Source organism: Lissotriton helveticus, chromosome 1_1, assembly GCF_964261635.1.
Source record: "Lissotriton helveticus chromosome 1_1, aLisHel1.1, whole genome shotgun sequence".
Classification (NCBI taxonomy): domain Eukaryota; kingdom Metazoa; phylum Chordata; class Amphibia; order Caudata; family Salamandridae; genus Lissotriton; species Lissotriton helveticus.
Genome location: NC_136057.1, coordinates 363,228,462 through 363,251,759, shown reverse-complemented (window position 1 = coordinate 363,251,759; position 23,298 = coordinate 363,228,462). Strand labels below are relative to the sequence as shown.

Here is a 23,298-nt window from a genome sequence, read left to right as displayed (position 1 = left end):
TTTTGGTGAACAGCCTTCTAACAGTGTGGTGGTTCTTTTGAAAAGGGCAATTTCGTTGGCTTGGAGGGTGGTGATTAGGTCTTTGGTAAAATCCAAGCCTAGGTATTTGATGCAATTTTGCTGCCATTTCATACCTGAATTACCAATGATTTCTTTATTACCAAAGATATTGAGCAGTTTAACCTCAGTCTTATCTTTGTTGAGCTTATACCCCGATACATCATAGAATTCTTGTATTGAGGACATTGAGGCATGTATAAAGGTTTCTGCATTTTCCGAGATGACCAGGACGTCATCTGCATATGCGGTAATATTAATAATGCAATTATTGAATCGGAACCCTGAAATATCCTTATTATTCCTTAATTGGTATAGGAAGGGTTCCCTCGCTAATAGGAACAGGGAGGATGAGAGAAGGCAGCCCTGTCTTGTACCTTGCTCTAGATTAAAGGGTGAGGAGATAGTGCCGCCGGTTTTAACTTTAACGGACGCTTTGTAGTACAGGGCTATTATCATGCAGATTAGGTTCTCGCCCAGGTTGAATTTCTCAAGTGTTGCTCTCAGATAAGTCCAATCAACCTTGTTGAAAGCCTTCTTGGCATTCAAAGTAATTGCTACTGTGGGGGAGTCTATTAGTTTGCCCTTTTCTAGAGCATGGCACAATATTCATGTATTGTCACTGGAGAGTCATTTTTTTAAGAAACTCCCTTGTCAGGGATTTATGAGTTTGGAAGTATGTTTTTGGAGTCGGTTGGCCAGGATCATTGCATATCTTGCAGTCTAGGTTTATCAACAATATTGGCCTATAATTTTGGGGTTTGAGAGGTCTTTCCCGTGTTTGGGTATTACTGCAATGATTGCTTCTGCCGGGGTACCATTCACCTAGCCAGATTCAAATGAAACAGGTTGAGGAGAGGAGAAATCAGAGGAGCAGCAAATGTTTTAAACATGTGGCATTGTAGCTGTCCGGACTAAGGGCTTTCCCCGTTTTAAGGTTTATAATTGTGCCCAGTATTTCATCTGAGGTTATTGGTCGATTAATTGATATTTTGTCCTGTTCTGATCAATAGGGCAGATCGCATTTATTTAAATAGTTTTGGGCTTTAGAGACATTCAGATCTGGGTTTTTTCATATAGATTTTGATAAAATACTTTGAATATGTCTGCTATTTTATCTGGGTTGGTGTGAACTGCGCTGTTAGGCTCTATTAATGTCTTTATTGTATTTTTCTGTAGTTTGAATTTCAAGTATGATGCTAGGGTCTTTACAGCTTTATTAGATTCACAGAGTTTAATACCTTTTTGTTTATTAATCCAAACGGCTATGGAGCTTATTATATTATTATATTCATATTTATTTTTTACTATTTTGTTCAGGTCTAGATATCTCTAGAGGCAATATGTTTTTCCTCATGCAGTGTAATTTCTTTTTCTAGTCTCAGGAGATTACTATTAGTTTCTTTATTGATGGTGGATCTTATTTTGAGGATCTCTCCTCTCAAAGTGCTTTTTAGATCCAAGGTGTCCCCAATTTTATTTTCCTTGAGGAAATTGTGAATCGCATCTTCAATACTTTGCCTATTTGTCTCTGATGCGATAACTTCGTCATTAAATCTCCATAGGGGTTGCTTCTTAAAAGGTGCCGAATCAGAGACGGATAAGGTGATGCAAGAAGGATCTGAGATTAAGCTTGGTTCTATAGAGGTTTGGTCTATCATATTAACATCGTTACCGGTAATGAGCAGATAGTCAATGCGTGAGTATGAATTATGAGGAAAAGAGTTGAAAGTATACTCCCTTTCTGTGGGATTCTGAATTCTGCAAGTGTTGATCATGTTAAATCGCTTACATAGGTTGCTGAGAATTTTGTGTGATTTATTTGTACTGAAGGGGCAGTGTGAGTTTCTGTTCGGGGCTTGGTCTAGAGTTAGATTGAAGTCCCCCGCGAGTATGTGTGCTGCAGAGTCCGGGATTGTTCTGTGAGTTCGTTCCAAAACACCAGGGTTGTCCTTGGTGCGTGAATATATGTTCGTAATATAAGATTCTGTTTTGTGTCTAACCAACTTCGAGATACCCCATCCACCCTGCGAGTCTGCTGTGCTTGACACTAGGTCGATGTTAGCCTTTTGTGCAACAAGAATTAGGACCCCGTTTTTTTTTCCAATGGCTGCAGAGCCTGCGACATCAGAATATAAGTTATTTCTAAGTTAATTACATTTTTTGGAATCAATCATCGTTTCCTGCAGTAAGATAATGTCGCTTTTCTGTTTGTATATGTAGTCAAGGATTTTCCTTCTCTTGACTGGATGATTGATGCCTTTTACATTTAACAAAATTATCTTCATATTTTGTTGGCCCGAGGTCAAGGGTAAAAAAAAACGTTAATTGGCGCAACAAACATGCTTGTGCTACTGCATTGTTGCCACATACTAGCAAAGGAGAATTTTCACCTGTGCTACAGTGGATACATTTGCTTGTACCATCCAAATACTACAACACATTATCTACATACGTAAACGTGTCCTATCACATGTGTATGGTGTGCTTGCACACTTGAGGACTCGTAAGCATGGATGCTTGAACATGACATTCCCTCTGATAATATTTGTACATCCATGCAACCCCTGCCTACTGAAAAACAACCACAGTGCTTTGCTGCATGCATTCAGCTATTAGAGAACCTTTGATGTCGATGGAGACTGTACAGATTCTGAAGCGTGCACTATCCCCGAGCTTGGCGACATACCACATTCAAAGGATGACGCCAGCCACTGGGTCCCTTTCACCTTCCAACATGCTGTCACATGCTTACCATAGACATTAGTGAGGGTCCACTGGCTTAAAAACTTTCCTCACACTCCAAGAGTGTATGCCTCCTTTGATTTCACAGAGGTCGCTCCCCACAGACAACCAGCCTTCACCGCCCCTGGATACTCGTTATATTTATAAGAGTGTGAAGCAGTGGAGCAAGTTACCTTGCTGCACTGCGTGACAGTGAAAGGGCAGGAATGCACCGTATTTAAAAGAATATGGCGCATTCCTGCCTTTGTCCATGCACTGGCGCTGTTTTTGCTGCCTGGCGCCAACAAATGCAGGATTATTTTAATGCCAGGAGGGGCACCTGCCTGCACAAATACAATCCTGAGAGGCATCTTCCTCTTTCTCTTTGTGCTGCAGCGTGCTGCACACATAGAAAGAGGAAGTAACCAGGAGAAATATAGATATTTTTCCTGGTTACGCCTCCCCAAAGAAGGCATATCTTTCTGGCTCATTCCCAGGTCTACCACTTTAGGTAAATCTGGGAATGTGTTGAAAACAATGGGAGTTGCATGGGAGCACCCGAGTAACACAACCCAGCGATTTGCACTGCGTTGTGTTACTCCAGATTTATGCCGCCACTCAGGACCACGCACTGTGGCCTTCCATGACTTTATAAATCACATTTTGGGCTTGCGTTGTGCTTGCATCACGTTTCGTGGTGCAAGCGTAATGCAACTGCCCTCATAAATTTGCCCCTCAGTGTGTTAAGACATGTGTTACAATAGCATGTGATTAAGAGGTACAAAAAGGGAAAAACCCGGAAATCACGAGGAACCTGGGTTAATGCAAGAAAGGACAGAACAAGGGTCCCTGGTCAAACATAATATACAATGCTCAATGAAAAAAAGGTTTAATCACAAGCCCCCATGAAAAGAAATAATCAGTAATAAAATCAGTGAGGAAAAAATGCTTGATGCTCAAGCGTAACACACAAAGGAGGTTAACCATAGGTTGTTGTACCCAAAATTAATATTGGATATCTAAACCTATCAAACAAAATCCTAATTATTAGGGTTCGTAAAATTAACAAGTCAATTGCGTTTCAATCCCACAACAGTAGGGAATCATCAGCACCTTTAATATCACAAGTCCAAGGATGTTATGTGTTCACAAAGGAGCAAGGCGGGAAAGATTTCATTCCCGACTTGAGGAAAAGTGAATTCCAATGAAACTGCAATGAATGTGGATGTGGCTGTGTGGGGAGTCTACAGAGCACAAAATGGTGGTGGGGTGCACGGTATCTAATACATTTGGGACGTAATCAAATGTTTCACATTTTGTCTCTGATGTAGAGGTATGGGCAGAAACATTAGTTTTTTTTTAGAAGCCCCTTGTGTTGCCCATGCATCACTTTTAAAATGGGAAAATGTGATGTACCAGTGGCACAAGGGACTTGTAAATAATCCCTGGTGTGTCTAAGCCGTTTTGTACTCAAGGAACAAAAGCGCCTGAGGTTGGAGCAGTGCCGGCAATAGCCGGAAATCCGTTTGTACAAAATGGGCAAACTCTACCCTGGAAGTTGTGAAATCAAAACACTTTCTTCTTGTTTCTCTGTTTGTTACGCTTGAGTACTGAACACGTTTTCCTTATTGATAATTTTATTATTTATTGCTTGTTTTCTAATGTCTTGTAATTTAATCTTTTTTTCCTTTCAATATTGTACTATTGATATTATGTTTGACCAGTGACCCGTGTACTTTCCTTGGCTAATGGCCTGTGAAGCAAGGCCATGGATTCTTCTAGACGAGGTTAGTCCTGGGTCTCTTGCATGTCAGGAGTAGAAATATAAAACGAGGAATATTTTGGGACTAAAAACGCTGGCTTCCAATTTCCCACCGAAATGCATTGCATCAAACAGTTTTTTGAGATACACATAGAAGTAAAGTCCATTCAAAATTGCCTATTTTTGTTAAGAGAATCAGAGCTGTCCTTGGCATTGAGATGTGCACTCTAGAGCTCCTTTCCTGACTTGGCATCGCTGAGCTCCTCCACAAATTGTTGCCATTTTTTACGCCAGATTACAGACGCTCTGGCCTTCATTCCTTCAGACATGGCGCTGTACCTGCAAAGAGGAAGGTAAACTGCTTATCCCCAGTCTTGAAGAAACAAGATCATTCAACGTCAACACCAGTGGTAGATTAAAACAAATTTCAGTTTTAAATCTCGAGTTAACATTCTATAAAAAAATAAATATTAAAAGTGCAAAAAAAACAGATTATTGTCGTTTATTAATGTTAATAGTATTTAAAACCAATTTACACACTTGTTGGATTTAAGGCATAAGGAAGGAATAGGTGGCATCCTCATATTGAAAGGCATGTGTTAAACTAAATGAGGATCTGGGTTAAAGAAGTGATGGTGATAAGTTACTCTACGTTAGTTTTTAATCAAGGTTTTTTTTGCTCAACTGGGAATGTGGTAGAAAGGCTTGAGGTCAAGAGGATGAAGCTGGCCTGGTTATGTTGTTGGGTTTGCTGGTTGTTGGGGATGCTACTCAGAGCTGCACTGGATTATTTTGGAGTACACATGCCTAATCTTGAGGTTCCAGACTCAAAAAGCTGTGCTGAACTGACGTGTCACTAAAGTTAACAGTGTTTTTAAAGGAACCACAAAACGAAGTTGGGCTCAGAACATAGGCACTATGAGCGTTGACCATTATTGGGGTCTGCAGTAGGCCTGAAGTGGTAGGAGACACCGTTTTAGGTTGACTGACACTGTGCTTAAAAAATAACTATTGTTCATAATAACACTAATAATAGCAACAACTCTTGCTCCTCCTCAAGACCTCTACCTTCAAGCATGAGTGATACATGAACCAATTCTTCATTGAAAGTGCCCAACAACATTGAACTCTATATCGCTGTGCTTCTGCCAGGTCACATGTCATGTTACCTTCAAAGAAAGACCTCAGAGCTGTTCTCTTTGAACAACACCTGGTCTAAACTGCACCTACCTAAAGGGACTGTGGATGCTTCTTAAGGTAAGTTAAGTCACTTTATTACGAGCCAGCAGCGTAACAGACACTCCACAGATGACCAGTCTAGCAACTGACCAGAACGCCCAGGAAAGAAAAACACTAGAATCTTCCCAAGACATTCCATAGAGGATCGTTGATTCAATTTTATGGGGGCGCACCAAGAAAAAGTCCAGATAGAGAGTATCGTTTGTGTATGTAGAAAATGTTCTTTATTTTTAACTCTTTTCTCTTAAAATACAGGTCACCAGACAGTTTTACAAAACGAATCAGCCAACGCGTTTCACTCCTTTTCCTGGAGTTTCATCAGGGCAGTTGTATGTGTTCTCTTTATTCCTTTCTTCTCTTCTTTTTTCTCTCTTATAGCGGGAAAATTTGGCCCAGTCTGGTTATATTTCTTATTTGAAGTCCCTTTACTTCTCCTGTCCGTTCTAGTGGTTCTCAGGTTGTTCTGTCATGCGGGGCAATATTAGCTTCCCACAGTTGTTTCACATTTCCACTTTCTAGCGGTTGTTGTAATAGTGTCCTCTTCTTAGTATGGAGAAATTGGTCGTGATAAACCTATTTCGGACAGGCGTTTTCTTAACGAAGTGTCGGCATGGATGGTCCCATTCAGATAGAGGTAAGGGAACAGATAACAAAGAAAGGACTAAGCATGGCATATAGGAAATGCAATCATAACTTACATGTATAAAAAATCTCCCTCCTTTATCCCCTTTGCCGCGCGGCAAATTCCGCTGTGTTGCGAGGGGGCGGGGGGGAGCGGGCATGGGCGTGGTGCTCGAGTACCCAGGGCGGCTCCTGGGCGTCATGAGTCACTGTAGGCGTGTGCTCATGACGGCCGGGAGCCATCCGATCTCCGCCCACTGATCAATTCTCCCGCACAGGCGGGAATTAACCACACGTTGGGTGGATCAGCAACGTTCGGACGGCTCCCGGTCGTCATGAGCACACGACTACCATGACTCATGACGGCCGGGAGCCGTCCTGCGCATGGATGTGGTTAAACAAAAAAGACAAAAAATCTAAAATAAACACAAATATAGGAAATAAAGGCATATACATGAGGCAGGTGGACTGTGCCTTCTTACATTTCAGACATCATGAAACCCTTCTAAGACTTCTTTCCATAAGCACGAAAGCATAAATTAAGCAAACAAAATCATTCAAACACACAGGTGGTCTGCACCTTCTTACACTACTGACCTCAAGGGAGCTCTGTGAGTGTTCTTCTCCATATGCGAAGGCATCACCATCCACTTCCCTTTCACAGCCACAAGAAGGGCATGCTGAAGAACCGAAGTCTTCTGCCAACACGTAACCACTACTCCTGCGCATGTTGTCACATCCTGGATCAGAAGTTGTAAACTCAGAAGGACGTGTTGCTCTCTGATATAAAGCCACACGACAAAGGTTCCACTTTTCACCAGTCTCCAAGATGACAAAGTGTGAAAAGGCGCATTTGACTTTAAAGAGTCCCCTAAATTTAGCAAGACCCCTGCCTAACCTGCCTGACTTGACATTAACAAGATCTCCCTCATAAATTTTAAATTTCCTACCACCAGGATCACTCACAGGCACTGCACCCATCACACCCCCACTTGATACCCACTCCTTTATCCAAGCAGGGACCAACTTGGTGCCTGGAGACCTCCCACGCATAAGTTCATTGGAAGACTTATTGCACAGATTAAGTTTGGTGGTGCGATAGGCCCACACCATTTCCTCCACCATGGTTTGAGTAATACCACCACTGACACAGGCCATCCGGATGATACCCTTGACCACATGGTTAGCTCTCTCACAAAGACTGTTACGCTGTGGATTATACAAAGAAGTCTGATCATGTACCACTCACAATCCATAAGAAAAGATTGCCTGACATGTGAAGTAAGTTGAGTACCATTATCAGTGATGATAATAGAGGGAAAACCGTCTTCATGGAACAAACACTCCAAAAACACATTTGTGCTCTCCATGTCCCTCACAAATTTCACACTCAACTATTTTGCATAAAGCATCAATGACTACAATGGCAAATCTCTGACTGGATGGGAACTTATCTATAGGTCCTATGAAATCCAAACAGATGCTGTGCCAAACTCTGCCTGGATCCTTGATATGAGCCCACCTTAAGTCTTTTCTCTCCCTCCTTGTACACAGAACAATTCTCTACACACAAGGTCACTTGTTCATCCATCCCGAGCCACCAAAGGTTAATCTTAAATTGATGTTGGCTCAAAGTTTGACCCAATGTCCCTCATGAGCGAGAACTAGGAGTTTGGATCTCAGGCCAAAAGGTGGAACGAATCTGTCAACCCTCATGAGAACATTAGTACCACACACTGATTTCTTCTAAAACTTTGATAAAAGGACGCACTGGGATAAGCACACAACTCTCATGCCTCGCACCTAACTTATTAAGATCTATAACAGCTTTAAGGACGTGATCAGCTTCCATTTCCCCACGCACCACTCCTCACAAGTAAAAGTTCCTTCACCAATTGCTACTACGTCATGTATAGAAGCGACAGCACCATCATTACTGGTCAGGGAAATTGGCGAAGCATCAACAGTTTCCAACTTGAGAGACAACCTGAATAGACAATCAGGGTGGATGGTTCTCCAACCCTGAATGTGGGTAACCTCATATTGGTGTTCTTGCAGTCTAGCTGCAAGTCTGACCAACTTTGCCGACCCTTTACCCGCACCTCCAGGAGACAAGATCTTCACTAAAGGTTTGTGGTCAGTCCTGAGTAAACATCTTGTGCCCCAGAGGTAAGTGTGGAAATACTCAACACCCCAGGCCACTGCCAGTGCTTGCCTTTCAATCACTGAGTAATTTTCGCTCAGAAGATGTGAGTGTCCTGGACGCAAAAACTACTGTTTTCTCTCCCTCAGGGTGTTTTTGTAAGAGAAAGACCACTAAACCAGTATCAGTGGCATCAACCATAAGGTTGGATTTAAGCTTTATGTCGAACAGTCCCAAAACATTTGCTTCACAGATCTCCTTTTTTATATTGTTCAAACAAACAGATTGTTCTTCACCCCATTCAAATTTGGCACCTTTTTTAAGAAATTATCTCAAAATCAAAGTTTTGTCAGAAACTTTTCGGACAAATTTAGAAGAACTCCATGAGGCCCATGCTTCTTGTACGTTGGAGATGGAGCCAGTTGAATAGCTGCAAGCAAATTCCTCTTAGATTTTATACCCAGCACTGAGATCTCATAGCCCAGATATTCGATGTGCTCCACCAAAAAAGAACATTTCTCTATACGAAGGGATGAGACCCACCTCAGCAATCCTGTTCAACATTGATTTCAAAACTTGGTTGTTTTCGATGACAGATTTTCCCCAAAAAAGAATATTGTCCTGAAAAAACACAGCTTTGTCAATGCCCTTAAAAATGTCAGTGACCATATGCTGGAACACACTAGCCACAGATGATAGTCATAGTCATAGTCAAAATCTTTATTCGATTGTTCATACAAAAACAACCATAAAAGCACAATTTAATAAAAACACAAATAAAATCAGATATCTAAAAGCCACATAACCACAGTTTACAATCACCCTTAATCAGATACAACATTAACAACAGTTCTAGGCAATTGACCCTCCATGCAATTTCTAAATTTTATGGCCAATTTTAAGAAGCCAATTACAAATAAAGTGCATTCGTGAGTTAGCAGCTGTAAATAACAAAGTGCAGGTCTAACTTGGTTAAAATTCAGTTTTTTAAGAAGAGGCTTAAGATAAAACCTCCGAGGTATATCATAAAAGGGACAAATAAATAAAAAGTGCACCAGATCCTGCGGAGACACATTGTCGCAGCCGCAGGGTGGTAGCACTTGACCTCGGTGGCTGCCTTTTGGAACAGCTAGCAATAGGTGGAAAAAGTCCAGACGGAACCTGGTTAACAAAAAACGATCATAGCCCGACATCGGCCAGGACAAATAGGGTTCCATACTTGGTGTGGATTTCAGAACAACATAATTCCGGACACTGCATTTATTTAGTTCCACCTCCTCACGGTACAAATGCTGTGAGATGGAGAAAAAAATTCCTCACGAACTCTACATCAGCTGTAATAATAGAGTCGGGGTTTACAAAGAGCTCTGGGCGCCCCAGTCCGGAGAAGCAAACTTTTAGATATTTTAACCACGGGATTTTAAGCATATTATCCCAGCATAAAGCTTCTTTCAGGAGTTGGTGATTTAGAGGCAGGTCTTTATTTAGCCAACATTTTCAACCACCAAATTAATGGTCGTAGTCCTATGGTATCACTTAAAAAGGGGATGCCTAATTCTTCATGCACTATAAAGCTGGCAGTTCCCCTAGGAACCCCCAGCAGCTGTTTCAGAAAATTATTTTCTGCCACCACCAGGTCATTAACTGCCGTGTGCCCCCATAACTCACTTCCATAGCAGCCTACCGCCACGCTCTTGGCCTGATAAATTTTTAGTAGCGCGGCAATTGGGCGTTTGCCCATTTTCCTGGCAAAGTTAGAAATGGCCGCATTTGCCCGAATCATCTCCCCCTTTTCCTCTTGACTGCAGGGCCCCATTTCAACTGATTGTCGAACAAGACACCCAGATATGAAAAGGTTTTTGTTGTAGGAATCATCTCCCCATTAACATGATATGAGAACGTCTTCTTATAACATTTCCCCACATTCATTACAAAAGATTTTGTGTTGTTAATGGCAAGATCTCGGGATTTCATAAAGCTAAAAAAGGTGTCAAGTAGAGATTGAAGCCCTTTTGCGGTCCTAGCCAACAAAACGGCGTCATCCGTATAAAGTAAGACAGGTAACCCTTTGCGCCCAACATAGGGGTAGTCTGCACCTGTATTTAAAAGATTCTCCTCCAAATTATTAATATATAAATTAAAAAGAAACGGGGCCAAAATACAGCCCTGTCTGACACCCCGATGTACTCCAAAGTCCCTAGTTACCTTTAGATCCTGGGAGTACCGTACGTTGGCCCGGGTGTCCTGGTGTAAGTCCGCCAATAAGTTAACAAGATTTTGCTCCACGCCCATGTTGCCCATGACCTCCCAAAGCTTAGCCCGGTCAACACAGTCGAAGGCTGAGGAGAGGTCAATAAAGGCCATGTGAATTGTACCCTGGCGTGCCAAAGTATATTTTCCCAGGACCATATACAAATTGAGGCACTGTGAGATGGTGGAGTGGCCTGGCCGGAAACCATATTGGATCGGGGAGATTATATTGTGCTCTTCCGCCCAGGCTGTTAATCTATTCAGGATTACACCACCCGCTACTTTGACCACGGAGTCAATTAAAGATATTGGTCTGTAACAGGACGTGCTGTTGCGGTCCCCTTTTTTAAAAACTGAGACTATCGTGGAAACCCCCCACGACCTTGGGCATCCGTGATCAGCGGCTGCATTAAGCACGGCGGTAAGAACAGGCGCTCACAGCGATACCCGTGATTTAAAGAGGTCCGGGGGCAGTCCGTCGGGCCCTGGGGCTTTGTTACTTCATAAGCCCTTAATTCCCTTTTCAACCTCACGAATGGAAAAGCACAGAGGGTTAACTCCTAAAACACCTTTTTTTGATTCTGGCTGTGGCATGTTACTATTAAAAATAGATCTAAAATGAGAAACCCACTCTTCTTCTGTTATATTGGTGCCCACAGAGGAATCGCCTGATGATTCAAACAGGGGTTTATTTATAATTTCCCAAAATTTCGCACTATTTCCAAGAACTTTGGGATCTAACAAATTTTCCCAGATGGAGGCTTTCACTTCTGCTTTACGTTTGACCAAGGCCTTTTTGTAGCTAAGGCGTGACGCCCGGATTCGTGACAGATCCCTAGGTCTTGCCTTTAGAGCCGCATTTAAGCCACGATTTGCCTTAGAGCAAGAGTGATCAAACCACTTTGGGTCGCTACGAACCTGACCTGAAGAGTGTACGGTTAACATTGCCCCAACTTTCGTAACAATACCATCAAAAGTTGAGAGAATCTCCTGGGCTGAGGGTGCTGGGGACACGCAAAGTGACAACTCGGCATCACACGTATTATTAATCTTATCATACAGTTGGTCCGAGTTCACCAGTGCCCACTTTAAACGTCGTTTACCGTCTGTACATTTTAAAGCCCCACCGTCTATCCCCTTCTCTCGTAGTTTTAGCATCTTACCTCCCAGTTGAATGCAAACTGGATTGTGATCACTAAGTTGGTTCTCCTGAATTTTAAAACCTGATATAGAGGAGCCGAGGACACTGGAGAGAAGTATGTGGTCAATATAGGATCCCCCCGTGTTACCTTTGTATGTGGGTACTTCGTGAAGGGTACGCTCATCTACCAGAGACATGGCTGAGGTTAAGTCAAATTCATTCAAGAATTCGTTCAGCAAGTTGCCCCGGCGAGTATGATCAAAGTGGAAGCCTCTTAGTCTGTGACAACCCAGTAAGCCGGTTACAGTATTTGCTGGGTTCCCACAGGGGTGTACATTAAGGTCCCCTGCAATAAGGATGTGAAGTTAGAGGCTCTCCAAGTTATTCCTCAGAAAATTACCTAGGTCAGCAAGCTTACAATATGATTCTTTCCTGCTTTTAACCGTCAATACTTGGATATCATTATTACAAAAGGAATACTTTTTGACAGTACATGTTAGTGCTAAATCGATATACACAGCCAGTCCCTCTTTAGCTCTGCCGCTCCTTGACGGCTCGGCTGATACAAAGAAGCTTTTATACCCTTCTATGAATACATTGTTCCCTACCAACCATGTCTCTTGCAGGCATATCACTGAAAAAGATCTTATAAAAGCTAACCAAGTCGGGTCATTGATTTTACCCGCTAAACCAGCAATATTCTATGAGATTACGTTATAACTCGAGACCGACAATTCTACTGGATCCGGGACTCGATCCTCAATAGCTTTCCTTAGTTGAGCACCAAGACTGTCTTCGATACTATCCCCAACGACTATTTTCAAAACAGAATCGTTATTCCGCCCACTTATTAGCACTTGTGTAGGTCCACAGGTTTGTACGGGAGGGACATTAGCTGGACCTTTGTAATTCAGTAAATTCATTATCTGCCATCAATTGCCCTAGATGTTTCTCAGTCTTATCTACTACCCCAGAAATATCAACTAACAGTAGTTTTGAACTGGCCCTTTGGGTAAAAACGGAGCGCAAAACTACCTGCGCCTGATCCCTATTTGCAGCGCTATTTTGTAGTTATAGGGAATTATCGATTGCTGATGTCGGGGTCTTTACACATAGTCAATCCACTCCCTCAAGGCCTTCCTGAGAGTGGAAAGCATCAAATCGGTTGAAAATAGGTACCCTATATTGGTTGTCGTAATAATCATGATACCTACTTTCTTGTGAATAATTAGGACGCATATTGCTTTGAGCCATGAATTGGTTGTCATAGTGATCGTAATACCTACTCCCGTGTGTGTAATTTGAAAACACGTCTCTTTGGGCCATGAGGGGCGGTGGATAGAAATAACTAGGATCTACTGTTTGGATCCTGCTTTCTAAATCCCCTTCCCTCCAACCACTAATATAACTTACTACACGCCTGACTTTAAAGTTTATGATGATACAATCACCTTCCTTGTCCTTTTTCCTCTGTCCCACCCAGTTTAGTCTTCTGACATGGAGTATTTGGCCATTTAGAGATGAGGGAATGGGCCTATATCTGGTTAGCCAATGACTGACCTTGTTTTTTAGTTCACGATAATTTTCCGTCTTCCCCTCTCCTAGGAATGGTACTCCTATCATGACCACAATAAAGGGGTGGGATTCGGGTGGTAAGTCAATGCCTGTAGTCTTATTGGCTGGCCTTGGTCTTTTGGATTGCTCCTGCTGGCTATTACTATTGTTATTATTCAGACTCTCAACTGCCCACTCGCTCTCATCCCTCCCATTTGTGATTTCTGATCCTACATCTCTGGACTGTACACTAGGAGGAGCCGTCTCATCTCTACTCCCATCTATGTTCTTTTGAGAGTCCTTTGATGGCTCCTTATGCCCTTTGTCTAATAATATCGGTGGTTGTAGCTGTTTGACCATCTTGTGTGTACCTGATGCAGCATCTGGGATCTTCTTGTTATTTAAAGGGTTCACTGGCTTATCATTGGTTTTATGTTGGATCTGTGTTTGAGGAGTTTTAACATATTTCATCAAGATTTCATTATTCTGCTGTTGAACTCCTTCTATCTTCTCCAGTTTCACCCCTATCGTTTTTACTCTTTCATACAAGGGGAGCATAAGAGACTTCATTAGATGTTCCATTCTTGACATAAGGGTCTCCACACAAGTGTTGTTATCACTTGCCTGGCTAGTCAATTAAAAAATTTAAAAAAGGGATACCTATACCAGGTACTTAAGCATCAACGAATATGTGGGGTATGAGTCACCTTAGACACAGTTCCAAGAGGCGTGAAGACAAAGGGGGGTGGCCCAGTCCAGTCTCCGTTAGGCCCCGGAGGGCTACAGAGGGCCCGCGCTTTGCCCGGGCTTCGCCCGGCACTGCCCGCGCGCTCCCGCGACGCGGGGGGTTGCGTAGATTTTATAGCGCCTCCTGGTGCGTATTCCCCAGCAGCAGGTCCGCAAGGGAGCTTGGGAGGTGTAGTTTCGAGCTCCCCTCGGTCTCCCCCCCTCTGCGGCCGCGCTCAGAGTGAAATGCAGCGGCGGCGGGGAGAGGCCGGGTGCGGCAACATTGGCCTCGGGATATGGGGACTGTATCCAGAAGTAATTTCCTCCAGGCAGCAGGACTGGATGCTAGGTAGGCGCTGTCACAGAAAAATAGCCGGATAATTTCCCCGCTCCACCGGGGGTTGCGTAGATTTTATAGTGCCTCCTGGCGCGTATTCCCCGGCAGCAGGGCCGCAAGGGAGCTTGGGAGGTGTAGTTTCGAGCTCCCCTCGGTCTCCCCCCTCTGCGGCCGCGCTCAGAGTGGAATGCAGCGGCGGCGGGGAGAGACCGGGTGCGGCAACGTTGGCCTTGGGATATGGGGACTGTATCCAGAAGTAATTTCCCCCAGGCAGCAGGACTGGATGCTAGGTAGGCGCTGTCACAGAAAAATAGCCGGATGATTTCCGATAGAGATGATAGTCTGAAGGGCAAGCGCATGAATTGAAATGTCCTTTCCGTGTTGATACATGCTATTAGGTGTTTAGAACAGTTGTGCAACTTTATTTGATGGTACGCACTTTTGAGGTAGAGTTTGGAAAAGAACTTGGCATCTTTTAAGGCGGAAACCAACTCACCTATGTTGGGCAAAGGAAAAGTCTCTGCCACCTCACACCTGTTAAGGGACCTCAAGTCCACACAGAACCTAAGTTTGCCGTCGGCCTAATTAGTAATAACTACTGGAGATATCTAACTGGAAGCCTGTACAGGTTCAATAGCGCCACCATCTAACATGTCTTTTATGAGAGATTTCTCCACATCTCTCACCACCAAGGACACTCTCTTCAATTTATGTTGGACTGGTATAGTGTCTATTTTGTGTACGTACCCTTTGTGTACTCCCAACTCACTTCTAAAGACACCACTAGACTCTTCAAGAATATCGTTCAAGCTCTCATCTTCCACCATCATGAATTGCGTGGGTGCTCTTGGATTCATAACAATATGAAGACCATATTGGTGAATCCAACCTAGAATGGGAGGTCCGTCCACCGCTACATACACCTTGCCTTTTGTGGACATATTGGAAAACACAATTTGTGCTTCGAAAAAGCCTAACAGGTCTATAGAATCCCCTTGATAATCCGCAGGAGATATATCTCTGGGTTGTAATGGTCTCCCTGACCACTCTTGATCAAACATTTTCTTGGGGATTATAGTATATCCCGACCCAGTGTCTACCATTAAGTAGACTTGTTGTCTATCAACCAAGAACACAGTTTTGTGTCTGTTCGTCCTTTTGTCATCATTTTAGGTGGTTTAGGACATCTTGGCGAAATGTCCTAAACCACCACATTTGAGGCACTCTTTATTCATGGCAAAACAGAATTTGGAATCAGAAGTATGTCCATTGCTACCACATCAAGAACAAAATGTATGCTGTAGCTTTGTGAATTAACTTTTCTTCCCCATGAATTTGTTCTTGCCCCTGAGCAGTGCTACACTATTAGAATCATCGTCTCCCTGGTCACTTCCTTCACATGTACATTTATCAGAAATATCAGAGTTGGTATTATGTTTTTGCAACTCTTTCATGCAAACCTCCGACTGCTCTATGACTTTGGACAAATCAATTGCTACGCTGAGGGTATGATTGTTGGCTGCCCACAGCCTTTCTTGGATTTTTCTGTTATTGCAATGAACAATTAACTGGTCTCTCATTAACTCATCCGAAATGTAAATTTTATAGAAAGTTCCCTCAACCTGGCAGCAAATTCATCAATGGATTCCACGCTCCTTTGACGGTGAGTATAACATTTATAAAGATTCATGACTAAATTCTCTTCTTTGGCATACCTAAGTTCATGCCTACTTATTGCTTCTTTATACTCGTCTGGCATAAGTTCCCCATTGGCTTGTAACATTTGTGGTAAGTACCTAAAAACACACTGGCCTTCCTTGCCCAGAGTGCCAAGTAAAAGTGCTATTTTTCCTTTTGGCACTAAACTCGTGTCCATCCAAAGCAACCAAATAATTATCAAACATGACTATCCAATCTTCAGTAGGTATGGAAGGCATTCCAGGCTCGACAAGAAACAGAGGAGGTGGTAACATGGAAATATGGTGAGCAGACATAGTGGTAGCTAGTGACAAAAATAAAGATGAAACAACGAGGTGATCGTGTAATTACAAGGTGCACTACCTAGTAATACCGAATCAATGTGGAACAGATGGTGTAGATGTGCACATCACGGTGAGTAACAAGCAATAGGCGGTATACTGTATAACCATTTAGGTGAGTGTGTCACCGTAAGCACACTTGAACGTCATAAAAATACCATGGACAGTACCTCTGGTCCCCCTCCCTAGAAATGCCTTCCTTTGTCACAGATAACTTCTGATGGAGTGGAGAAGTGTGGCTCAATGGTTAGAGCGGCAGACCCTGATGCAGAGGTCTAGCCCGGGACCAGGGTTCAATTCCCCTCCTCGGTGGGTCTTGGGCACAAAAATTCCACGGACCTGATAATTCTTGCCTCGGTGCCCATTCCAATAATGGAGTCCCACTCTGCAACTCTGGGCAATAGCTTGCTTAATCTCCACAACGGCCCCCACAACGCTAAGGATGCCTGGCCTCCACCTTGGGGGTGCCCAGGAGTGGACACCTCACAGGGAAAGCCAGGATGGGTTCCACAGCGGTATTCGTACAAGCGCCTTGAGACCCTTGCGGGTGAGTAGTGCGCTATACAAGTATCAATTTACAATTACAATTTACGATGGTTGACTGTGTAGCCCAACAGGTACATGGTTTGTCCTGTTTTGGGATTACTGAAACAAACTCCTCTCCACCAACTGATTCTTCAGGAACGGATAGCCATCTGGTTAATGCTATAGGTACGCTGCCATCCCCATCAAACTTTTTGTCAACACCCTAGGTGCTTACTTTATCCCAAACCTATCAACTCGGATTTATAGAGCGTAGCTAATCATCCAGGAGGGTATTCAGGTGCTAGGTTCTTGCTGGGATCAGTCAAACATCCAGGTCTTGAGTTCCTTTCTGAATTCCAGAAGAGAGGATGATGTTCATAGGTGAAGGAGAATGTCATTCCAGGACTTGGTAGTGAGGTAGGAGTAAGCAGTGGTTGATATATGCTGGTTTTTGGTTGTGGAGGGCTTTGTAAGCGTGTATCAGCATCTTGAATTGTAAACTTTTCTGGATGGGGAGCACATGGAGGTTCCTGAGGTGGTAGATGATGTGGGCCCGTTTGGGGAGGTTGATTCTGGCAGCTAAGTTCTGCATTGTTTAGAGTGTCCTCAGGAGTTGGGTGCTGAGTCCTGCATAGAGCGGGTTGCTGTACTCTAGCTGGCTGAAGCCATCTGTAGAGCTTTCAGAGCATGAAGCCATCTGAAGAGCTTTCAGAGCATGCTGAGGGTGCGGAAGCAGCGGGAGGTGTCTGCGTTGATTGATCTGGCTTTTCTTTGTGAGTTTGCTGTCCAAAATGATGCGAAGGTTGCGGATGTGGTCCGTCGGTGTGCGTGTAGGTCTGAGTTTGGAGGGCCACCAAGTGTCATTCCACAGGGAGGTTCTCCAAAAATAAGCATTTTCGTCTTGTCCATGTTTAGCTTCAGACAGTGGTCTTCATCCAGTCGGCGACACTCAGCTTCCAGTTGTGAATGTTGGTTCTAGAGGTGAAGGAGTCTTCTGAGAGTGAGAGGATGAGCTAGGTGTCATCTGCGTAGGATATGATGTTGAGGCCATGGGTTCTGCCCATGTTGTCATGAAGAGCTACTCCTCTGTTGCCTTTTGATAGGTTTTTTGTTGACTTCTGGTGCCTCGAGCCCGACCACGATCCGAATTAGTGCTCGGACTGTCGGGCCATGGCTCCTAACGGCATATGGGAGCGGGCTTTAAAGCTCCTTGCGGCCCAACAGCTGACACTGTCAAGCAAGACTCCGCGGAGGTCCCGATCGAGGATGTCGCACAACTGCTCTGGGCGCCCAAAGTCCTCTTCATCCCACTGGAGTTCATCGGGACACTCGGGAAAGAGGCACAAGAAGAAGTCCAAGCGGACTTCATCTTCACCTTGACTGTCGTCCATCAATGAAGGAGGTAAGGAGCATGGACGCTTTAGGCATGGTTCTTCGGAGCCAGGGTCAGCTTTGTGCCTCCCTCTTTTTCCAGGAGCCGGAGCGACCCCTGCTCAAATCAAAAAGTTATATGAGGCCATGTACCAGTTTGCCATGTGCTGTCACGTGCTCGCCATGTGCTCTGTCCTCCCTAAGTGTTGACCACTCTTGTGATCTGCCTAGAAACTAACTATATTTAGCATCTTCCACCTTCGCACATGCTCAGTTCAATCAATCAATCAATCAATCAAGCATTTGTATAGCGCACTACTCACCCAGAGGGTCTCAAGGCGCTAGGGGAGGGGGGGTCCGCTACTGCTCGAACAGCCAGTTCTTGAGCTGCTTCCTGAAGGCGAGGTGGTCCTGGGTAAGGCAGAGGTGGGTCGGAGGGAGTTCCAAGTCTTGGCAGCGAGGTAGGAGAAGGACCTTCCCCCTGTGGTGGCTCTTCGGATGCGGGGGACGGCGGCGAGGGCGTGGCCGGTCGATCGAAGCTGGCGTTTGGGAGCGTAGAAGTTGAGGCGACTGTTGAGGTATCCTGGGCCTTGGTTGTGCAGGGCTTTGTGTGCGTGGGTGAGGAGACGGAAGGTGATTCTCTTGTTGACCGGGAGCCAGTGTAGGTCCAGGATGAGTCGTGCTGCGGCGTTCTGGATCCGCTGGAGTCTCTTCTGGAGTTTGGCGGTGGTTCTGGCGTAGAGGGCGTTGCCGTAGTCCAGTCGGCTGGTGACGAGGGCCTGGGAGACCGTCTTCCTGGTCTCGGTGGGGATCCACCGGAAGATCTTCCGTAGCATGCGTATGATGTTGAAGCACGACGAGGAGACGGCGTTGACTTGTCTGGTCATGGAGAGGGAGGAGTCCAGGATGAAGCCCAGGTTGCGTGCGTGGTCTGTTGGTTTGGGTGCGCTGCCTAGGGCGGGGGGCCACCAGGAGTCGTCCCAGGCGGAGGGTGAGGATCCCAGGATGAGGACTTCCGTCTTGTCCGAGTTCAGTTTCAGGCGGCTGTTCTTCATCCATTTGGCTACCTCTTTCATCCCTTCGTGTAGGTTGGCTCTGGCGGTGGCGGGGTCGTTGGTGAGGGAGAGGATCAGCTGGGTGTCGTCGGCGTAGGAGATGATGTTGAGGTTGTGCTGGCGTGCGATGGCTGCGAGGGGACTCATGTAGACGTTGAAGAGGGTAGGGCTGAGCGAGGAGCCTTGAGGAACGCCGCAGATGACTTCGGTGGCTTCTGATCTGAACGGGGGGAGGCGGACTCTCTGTGTCCTTCCGGCGAGGAAGGAGGTGATCCACTCCAGTGCCTTCTCCTGGATTCCGACGTTGCTGAGGCGCTGTACTAGGGTACGGTTGCAGACAGTGTCGAAGGCCGCGGAGAGGTCTAGGAGGATGAGGGCCGCTGTTTCTCCGTTGTCGAGCAGGGCTCGGATGTCATCGGTTGCTGCGATCATGGCGGTCTCGGTGCTGTGATTGGCCCGGAAGCCGGACTGCGAGAGGTCGAGGGATCCGTTCGTCTCGAGGAAGGCGGCCAGCTGCTTGTTGACAGTCTTCTCGATGACTTTTGCGGGAAACGGGAGCAGTGAGATGGGTCGGTAGTTCTTGAGGTCGGTGGGGTCGGCTGATGGCTTCTTTAGTAGGGCGCTGAGTTCAGCGTGCTTCCAGCTCTCCGGGAAGGTAGCGGTGTTGAAGGAGGTGTTGATGGTGTCCCGCAGGTGTGGTGCGATGACAGCGTCGGCCTTGTTGAAGACGTGGTGAGGGCAAGGGTCGGTCGGAGATCCGGAGTGGATGGAGTTCATCGTGCGGATGGTGTCTTCGGTGCTGATCGGGGTTCAGGCGCGGAGGGTGGTGGTGGGGGGCGCTGGTTCGGTCGTGGCGTGGGTCGGTTGAGTGCTGAAGCTGTTGTGTATGTCCGCGATCTTGTTGTGGAAGTAGGAGGCGAGGGAGTTGCAGAGGTCTTGCGACGGGGTGATGTCGTTGTTTCCGGCGTTGGGGTTGGAGAGCTCTTTAACGATGTTGAAGAGTTCCTTGCTGTTGTGTGCGTTGTTGTCCAGTCGTTCCTGCAGTTTTCTTGGTGGTGTGGATCAGTTGGTGGTGTTTTCGGGTGGCGAGCTTGAGGGCAGTCATGTTGTCCGGTGTTGGGTCTCTGCGCCAGGCTTTCTCAAGGGCTCTGCAGTCCTTCTTGAAGCTCTTGAGTTCGTCGGTGAACCATGGGGCTTTCTTGCTGCCGGGTCTGCTAGGCGGGGTGCTCAGAGGGGCGAGGTCGTCTGCGCAGTCGCTGATCCACTTCGTGAGGTTGGAGGCCGCTTGGCTGGGGTTCGTTGCGCTGGTGGGTGGGTTCTTGTTCAGGGAAGTTGCGAGTTGGTCGGCTGTGATCTTGTTCCAGCTTCTGCGTGCAGCCTGTTGCTGTTGGTGGTGGATCGTGGTCCTTTTGAAGCTGAAGTGGATGCAGCTGTGGTCCGTCCAGTGGAGTCCGGTGGCGTGGCTGAAGGCGATGTCCTTGCTGGATGAGAAGACGGGGTCGAGTGTGTGTCCGGCGTAGTGGGTGGGGGTGGTCACCAGTTGCTTGAGTCCGAGGTTAGCGAGGTTGTCCAGAAGGGTGGTGGTGTTGCGGTCGTTGTTGTTCTCCAGGTGGAAGTTGAGGTCTCCGAGGAGGATGTAGTCAGTGGAGGGGAGGGCATGCGGGCTGACGAAGTCGGCGATGTCCTCGCTGAATTGTGTGCGTGGTCCCGGGGGTCTGTAGACAAGGGTGCCTCTGAGGGTGGTCCTGGGGTTGATGTGGCTCTGAAAGTGCAGGTGCTCGGCGGGTGCGAGGGTGTCGTCAGTGTCGTCGGTGTTGGTCGTGATGCGGATGGAGGCCCTGTGGATGATGGCGATGCCTCCTCATGTCTGGTTGACGCGGTCCCTCCGGATGATCTTGAAGCCGTCCGGGATGGCGATGGCGATGTCGGGTGCTGAGGAGGCGTTCATCCAGGTTTCCGTGAGGAAGGCGACGTCTGGGGCTGTGGTGTCGAGCAGGTTCCAGAGTTCGACGGCGTGTCTGTGGACGGAGCGAGTGTTGAGCAGGATGCACTTCAGGTGGCTGCTGCTGTTGCTCGTCGCGGTCTTGGGCACTGCTGGAGTGGTGCAGGTCCGGATGCAGGTGAACTTGCAGGAGTTGCAGCAGAAGGGTCCGTGGGTGCGTCTCGGGGTGGCTCGGTAGCAACCCGGCTTTGAGTGCGTAGAGTTCGGTGGCGGCGTAGGTCCGGCGGGAGGGCTGGGGACTGCGGGAGCCAGGGGTGCGGGAGCCAGGGGTCCGGGCGCTGGGCGCGGGCCAGACGCGGACGGGCGCAGACGGGCTTGCCTTTGGCGCGCCTTCGGTGCGCTTAGGGCGCGCCCGCTGCGCGTCAACGCTGCGCGTTTGCCACTCTGCCATAAGTGGAGAGTGGGGGGGTGGAGTGAGGGAGGGTCAGCTGGGAGGCGGGAGCGGGGTGGCGAATGGGAAGGGCAAGCGAGGGAAGGGGGCGGGGCCGCAGGGGGGCAGCGGCGGGGAGGTGGCGGGTAAGGGGCTGGGCACAACAATAAGGGGTAAACAGCGGACGAAGGAAATAACAGAAGAAACAAGTAAACACGGCGAAAATGCAACAAAGTTGGCAGAAGGACAATATACGCAGGGGGATGACGCGGCAGGGGCTGAGCACAGCAACAAGGGGGAAACAGGAGGAGAGAGTCACAGAGAGCAAAGCGGAGATTACACGGAGGCAAATATGCAGCACAACAACAGGGGAGAGCAGGAGGAGAGCAAAGCAAAGATTACATGGAGGCAAGATGCAGCGAGGTTAGCAGGAGTACAAAATTACAAACAGGGCAGATGCAGTTCCGGCGGGCGGGGCCGGGAGCACAGCTGCGAGCAGTGGCGGCACTTGGCGGGAACGGGCTCAACTCACGGGGAGTGTGCACGGTGCATGGGGGGACCGGCCCAGAGGGACAGAGGTCACTGCTCACCACCGTGTTCACTCTACCATTTAAGGTCTAGTGGGAGGGAGGGTCAGCTGGGAGGCGGGAGCGGGGTGGCGAATGGGAAGGGCGAGCGAGGGAAGGGGGCAAGGCCGCAGGGGGGCAGCGGCGGGGAGGTGGCGGGTAAGGGGCTGGGCACAACAATAAGGGGTAAACAGCGGACGAAGGAAATCACAGAAGAAACACAAGTAAACACGGCGAAAATGCAACAAAGTTGGCAGAAGGACAATATACGCAGGGGGATGACGCGGCAGGGGCTGGGCACAGCCACAAGGGGGAAACAGGAGGAGCGAGTCACAGAGAGCAAAGCGGAGATTACACGGAGGCAAAAATGCAGCACAACAACAGGGGAGAGCAGGAGGAGAGCAAAGCAAAGATTACATGGAGGCAAGATGCAGCGAGGTTAGCAGGAGTACAAAATTACAAACAGGGCAGATGCAGTTCCGGCGAGCGGGGCCGGGAGCACAGCTGCGAGCAGTGGCGGCACTTGTCGGGAACGGGCTCAACTCACGGGGAGTGTGCACGGTGCGTGGGGTGACCGGCCCAGTTGAGCTTGCAGCTGTCCTTGCAACTGTTTCTAGTCTGTAAATGTCAGGATGTGTTCACCAGAATTAGCAACTGTTAGCTCCTCCCACTTTGTTGAGTAAGCAGATCTTGCATGCCCATAGTAGTCATTTTTTCATGCTAACATGTGCCAAGATTGCCCCTTGGTCTTATGCTGACTATGTAACCCTAAGCATATATAAGGCCTCTGTTTTCTGTACTCCTCAGACTGCCTCA

At 46.9% G+C, this 23,298-nt stretch overlaps 1 protein-coding gene across 1 annotated transcript in view; it reads right to left on the bottom strand.

The window, feature by feature from the left end:
• Positions 1–663: 663 nt before the first annotated feature.
• Positions 664–23,298, bottom strand: part of LOC144808672 (adenosine deaminase 2-like) — a 373,249-nt gene continuing 350,614 nt past the window's right edge. The window contains exon 10 of the mRNA XM_078673653.1: positions 664–4,882. Within this exon, the coding sequence (XP_078529779.1) occupies positions 4,771–4,882 (112 nt within the window). The 3' untranslated portion in view covers positions 664–4,770. The remainder of the gene's footprint in view (positions 4,883–23,298) is intronic.